We start from the raw sequence: 5,665 nt of genomic DNA on the forward strand, positions 1-5,665 counted from the left end.
GCTCACAACTGTTTCTCAAAGGAAGTTTCTAAATCTCTGAAATGTGAAGCCCTGGCACCCCCCAGAGGCCAAAGTATCTAAATGCCCATCTCCCCTAAAGCCCTGGGCACCAATACTTCTGAGAACCAGGGGCACACACCTAGAGAAAGTTAAGGATTCTGGGAAACAAAAAATCTAGAGACCCAGTGCTGGTTCTGCCCTGGACAGACTGTGACCTTGGGAAAGTTCAACCTTCTGAGGCTCAATTTTCTCAGCTGTAAATGGTGCTAATCAAACCTGATGCCTGTGTTGCTAGGAGATTTAAACCAAATTATGAGTAAATTGTCTGAGATGGTTGATATCTGGCCCACAGAAAATGCTGACTGAAAGTGATTTCCTTCCCAGAGGCAGTCCTGGGCTCACATGCAGGTACACACGTGCACATCATTCACACAACATTTCTCCAGCCCATTAGAGAAGAGGGAGTGAGACTGTAGGCCAGGCCAGACCAGGAGAGGCAGATGGGGATACATTTATTCTCTGGGAGTTTCTTGCTCTGACAAAACTGGTCCGGACTCCAAGTCCGAGGACACAGACAGTGAGGGCAGCAAGGAAGACCCTGAGACCTCCTGGGGTTCAACCTCCTGGGCCTGGGCCAGCTGGGTCGTGTGCTCAAAGGCAGCCTGCAGCAGGTGGGAGGCCAGGCAGGTGGTCCAGGTGATGAGATAGGCCACGTGCCAGGAGGTGAGGGCAGTCATAGTCTCCACCCACCAAAACAGACGTCTCAGCTGTGCCAGGAGCTTCCTCACCATGCAGTTCACTTGCAAGGCCTGGAACAGAGAGACAGATGGGCAGGTGGCCCTTAGGAGCTCATAGGGTTACACTGCTTGGCTGCGGCTCCCCTCCGCAAGCCCATCCAGCCCTGACCACACCCAGTACCCCAGGTTTGCCCTCCACACCCCAGCCTCACCCCGAGACCACCCACCTTACTGAGCTGCCTGCCCGGTCGGAAGCAGTGGGACTTCTGACACACCCTCCAGGTCACTACCATCGGGAGCAAGACCACCAACATCAGGCCGTGCAGACACGACAAAAACAGGTCTGTCCAGATGGCCACAGACAGGCCCAGCTGCTCCCAGGCACTGAGCAAGGCCAGGCCCAGGGCCCTGGTGCTGCCCCAGATGCCAGCCCACATCAGCCTGAGTCCCTGCAGCACCAGCCACATGGGGACCTGTATCAGAGCCAGCCCAGCCCGGAGAGCCTGGCCCAGGGGGCAGGCTGCAGTTCCCAGGGGTAGGTGGGCCTGCCAGTTACAGGACCCCCGGGCCTCCTGGGCCAGCCCTGACACCCAGTGGTTGAAGAGGTTGATCTTGAGGAGCAGGAAATTATAGAGGTGATCTCGGTTCTGAACAAACTGCAGGAGAAGAGAGAGAGACAACCGTCACCCATCATCACCGTCCTGAGACAGGAACTCCACTTTTTTTTTTTTTTTTTTTTTTTTTTGAGACGGAGTTTCACTCTTGTTGCGCAGGCTGGAATGCAATGGCGCTATCTCGGCTCACTGCAACCTCCACTTCCTGGGTTCAGGCGATTCTCCTGCTTCAGCCTCCTGAGTAGCTGGGATTACAGGCGCCGCCACCATGCCTGGCTAGTTTTTGTATTTTTAGTAGAGACGGAGTTTCACCATGTTGGTCAGGCTGGTCTCGAACTCCTGACCTTAGGTGATCCGCCCGCCTCGGCCTCCCAAAGTGCTGGGATTACAGGCATGAGCCACCGCACCTGGCCAGGAACCCCACTTTTACTGTAGAGGTGAAGCTGCTGGACCACCTTGAGTCAGATCCCCACCTCAAGGCCTCAGCTCCTCACACATGCAAGGATGAACTCTGTCCACTTTGGAGGACTCCCTTCTGAGAAGGGAACATTAGAAGGTGTTTCATATTATATTTGGGTTCCTTGACATTGGATTTTTTTTTTTTTAAGAAACAGGATCTCACTCTGTTGAACAGGCTGGAGTGCAGTGGCATCATCATAGCTCACTGCAGCCTTGACCTCCCACACTTAAGCAATCCTCCCATCTCAGCCTCCCAAAAAGCTGAGACCACAGGTGCATTCCACTGTGCCTGGCTTTTTTTTTTTTTTAAGAAATGGCGTCTTCCTATTATGCCTGGGCTGGTCTTGAACTCCTAGGCTCAAGCAATCCTCCCCCCATTAGCCTCCCAAGTAGCTGGAGCTATAGGTGCATGTCACTATGTCCAGCTAATTTTTTTTTTTTTTTTTTTTTTTTTTGTAGAGGCGGTGTCTTGCTATGTTATCCAGGCTGGTTTCGAACTCCTGGCCTCAAGCAATCCTCCTGCCTCAGCCTCCCAAAGTGCTGGGATTGCAGGCATGAGCCACTATACCTGGCCTCCACTGGATTTAAATGATTATTTACAATACTCCAGACCGAAGGAGGTTGCATGGCTATTATTACCATGTGAGGATCCCCCGCCCCAATCCTGTGGGCTTTGAACCCAGGTCACTTGTCTTCTTCCAAGTAGCTGGGCTTTGCCTCTGCACCAGTTGTCCCCTGGCATCAGGAGGGCTGCTGTGGGCAAAGGACAATGCCATTAGGGGCAGGGAGGCGTGAGAGACATGGGGCAGGGGTCACATAATTCACGACAGACCTAATGAGAAGGGTGAAGGAGAGAGATCCAGAAAGACTCTTCCAGATTTCTGGCCGGACATGGTGGCTCACACCTGTAATCCCAGCACTCTGGGAGGCCGAGGCAGACGGATCACCTGATGTCAAGAGTTCGAGACCAGCCTGGTGAAACCCCATCTCTACTAAAATTTCAAAAATTAGCTGAGCATGATGATGCATGCCTGTAATCCCAGCTACTCTGGAGGCTGAGGCAGGACAATCGCTTGAACCCAGGAGGCGGAGGTTGCACTCCAGCCTCGGTAACAGAGTGAGACTCCATCTCAAAAAAAAAAAAAAAAAAGATTTCCAGATTTCTGATCTGGGTGGCGAGTTGGACAACGGTGACTCCCTTTCACTGAGATGAAGCATGCAGGACTGGGGTGAGGTGGGGGAAAGCTGTTCTTGAGTCCTGGAGTTGAAAGATACTTCATCAGAGCTGGAAAGCCCCCAGCCCTTGAGTGACAGCAATCCACCCATCTGGACCCTCCATCCCCATGTCCACAGGCCCCACCGTCTGAGATTGGCTGCAAGACCCCACTCATGGGCTGGATTTGCAGAGCCTGGGGCGTGGAGGGTGGAGCTATGCTGAGACCAAAGGGTCCAGCAGGGAGAAGAATTAGGGTAGAGCTAGGAAATAGGACCTCCCAGGTTATGGTGCTGAGACCAGGGAGGAGGGAAACCTATGATATCCCACATGATCCCACAAGATCATTTCCATAGGAGAGGAAACAGGCTCAGAGTGGTGAAGTGATTTGCCCAAAGTCACACAGCTAGAGGGTAAAACAGCCAAGATGCAAATCTTTTTTTTTTTTTTTTTTGAGACAGAGCTTCGCTCTTGTTGCCCAGGGTTGCCCAGGCTGGAGTGCAATGGTGTGATCTTGGCTCACTGCAACCTCCGCCTCCCAGGTTCAAGTGATTGTCCTGCCTCAGCCTCTTGAGTAGCTGGGATTACAGGCATGCACCACCACGCCCGGCTAATTTTGTATTTTTAGTAGAGACAAGTTTTCTTCATGTTAGTCAGCTGGTCTAAAACTCCCGACCTCAGGTGATCTGCCCGCCTCGGCCTCCCAGAGTGCTGGGATTACAGGCGTGAGCCACAGCTCCCAGTCCCAGGATGCAAATCTAATGGTGTCTGTCTTTCTCAACTGCCCCGTTATATGATCGTGGCTCACTGCAGCCTTGGCCTCCCAGGCTCAATCTATCCTCCCACCTCGGCCTCCTAAGTGTGACTGAGTTGTGACCCTGACCGCAAGCATTTGTATGTTTAAAAAAGATGAATGGGCCAGGCGCAGTGGCTCACGCCTGTAATCCCAGCACTTTAGGAGGCCAAGGTGGGTGGATTACGAGGTCAGGAGTTTGAGACCAGCCTAGCCAATGTGGTGAAACCCCATCTCTACTAAAGATACAAAAAATTAGCTGGGCGTGGTGGCACGCGCCTGTAATCCCAGCTACTTGGGAGGCTGAGGCAGGAGAATCACTTGAACCTGGAGGTGGAGGTTGCAGTGAGCCGAGATCGCACCATTACACTGCAGCCTGGGCAACAGGGCAAGACTCCATCTAAAAAAAAAAAGATGAATGGGCCAGGCGCAGTGGCTCATGTCTGTAATCCCAGCACTTTGGGAAGCCGAGGCGGGCAGATCACGAGGTCAGGAGATCGAGACCATCCTGGCTAACAGGGTCTCTACTAAAAACACACACACAAAAATTAGCCAGGCATGGTGGCACGTGCCTGTAGTCCCAGCTACTCGGGAGGCTGAGGCAGCAGAACTGCTTGAACCCAGGAGGTAGAGGTTGCAGTGAGACGAGATCACACCACTGCACTCCAGCCTGGGCAACAGAGCGAGACTCTGTCTCAAAAAAAAGAAAAAATGAATGGGAAAAACAATGATCCACCCATAGGAGTGACCCTCAATAGAGAAAATTCTGCCAGGTGTGGTGGCTCATGCCAATAATACCAGCACCTCGGGAAGCTGAGGTAGGAGGATCATGTGAGGCCAAGAGTTGGAGACCAGCCTGGGCAACGTAGTGAGACACCATCTCTACAAAATACAAAAATTAGTCGGGTGTGGTGGTGCACACCTATAGTCCCAGCTACTTGGAGGCTGATCGGGGAGGATTGCTTGAGACCGGGAGTTGGAGGCTGCAATGAGCTGAGCCGGCACCACTGCGCTCCAGGCTGGGTGACAGAGCGAGACTCTGTCTCTAAATAAAGAAAAGAAAAGAAAATGTCAGCACTGTAGTTTGGAGTGGGGCTTCTGGGAGCTGTCAGATTATTCTGGAAGGCAGGCAGCCACCTAGTTCCACTGGATGGGACGGGCAGGGCTTGGGTCCGGCAGCTCTGAGGTGGCTTTGTAAAGGGCCTGGTATGTGATCTCCACCCCACTTACCCCCAGCCTCCACTCACCAGCACTGAGAGCCTCATAACCTGCAACAGAATCCCCAAAAGGCTGGATCTGACTGGAGGAACGACCTCCATGTCTGGCCTCCTCCTCCTCCTCCGGCTGGGAGGAGCAGGGTGACCTCACAAATGCCACAAGGTGGAGGCCAAGTTACCATGGGGACCTGGTTGCCACAAGAGACCCCCACCTTTACCTGGCTCCTGCCACTCCACTGCTTCCTTGGAAACCTCAGTCCACGTCTGACCCCAACACGGCCAAGGAGGTCTTAGAGCAAAGCTTCCTTCAGGTCAAATTTCTCCAGATCTTGGAACAGGAATCAAGTGCCACCTAGGAACAGGGTTCATGCCTGGATTCCCAATGCTTTGGGAGGCCAAGGTAGGAGGATCGCTTGAGGCCAGGAGTTTGAGACCAGTATGGGCAACATAGCAAGACCCTGTCTCTGCAAAAACAAAAAAAAACAAAAAAAGAAAAAAATTGGCTGGGCGCGGCGGCTCACGCCTGTAATCCCAGCACTTTGGGAGGCCGAGGCGGGCAGATCACGAGGTCAGGAGATCGAGACCATCCTGGCTAACACGGTGAAACCCCGTCTCTACTAAAAATACAAAAA

General features: G+C 52.9%; 1 protein-coding gene across 1 annotated transcript; it reads right to left on the reverse strand.

The window, feature by feature from the left end:
- Positions 1 to 498: 498 nt before the first annotated feature.
- On the reverse strand, positions 499 to 5,165 carry TMEM270 (transmembrane protein 270). The gene is made up of 3 exons (XM_003276645.4): positions 5,064 to 5,165; positions 965 to 1,393; positions 499 to 809 (listed from the first exon to the last, which is right to left on the reverse strand). Exons 1-3 carry the CDS (start codon positions 5,133 to 5,135, stop codon positions 513 to 515), a joined length of 798 nt encoding a protein of 265 aa, XP_003276693.3. The 5' UTR covers positions 5,136 to 5,165; the 3' UTR covers positions 499 to 512.
- Positions 5,166 to 5,665: the final 500 nt, after the last annotated feature.

This window comes from Nomascus leucogenys, chromosome 17 (assembly GCF_006542625.1).
Source record: "Nomascus leucogenys isolate Asia chromosome 17, Asia_NLE_v1, whole genome shotgun sequence".
NCBI lineage: Eukaryota > Metazoa > Chordata > Mammalia > Primates > Hylobatidae > Nomascus > Nomascus leucogenys.

Coding starts and splice junctions, on each gene's coding strand:
- TMEM270 (XM_003276645.4), bottom strand. CDS start 5,135: ATGGAGGTCGTTCCTCCAGTCAGATCCAGCCTTTTGGGGATTCTGTTG. Junction 1,394..5,063: donor TTATGAGGCTCTCAGTGCTG/GTGAGTGGAGGC, acceptor CTTCTCCTGCAG/TTTGTTCAGAACCGAGATCA. Junction 810..964: donor CGGGCAGGCAGCTCAGTAAG/GTGGGTGGTCTC, acceptor TCTCTGTTCCAG/GCCTTGCAAGTGAACTGCAT.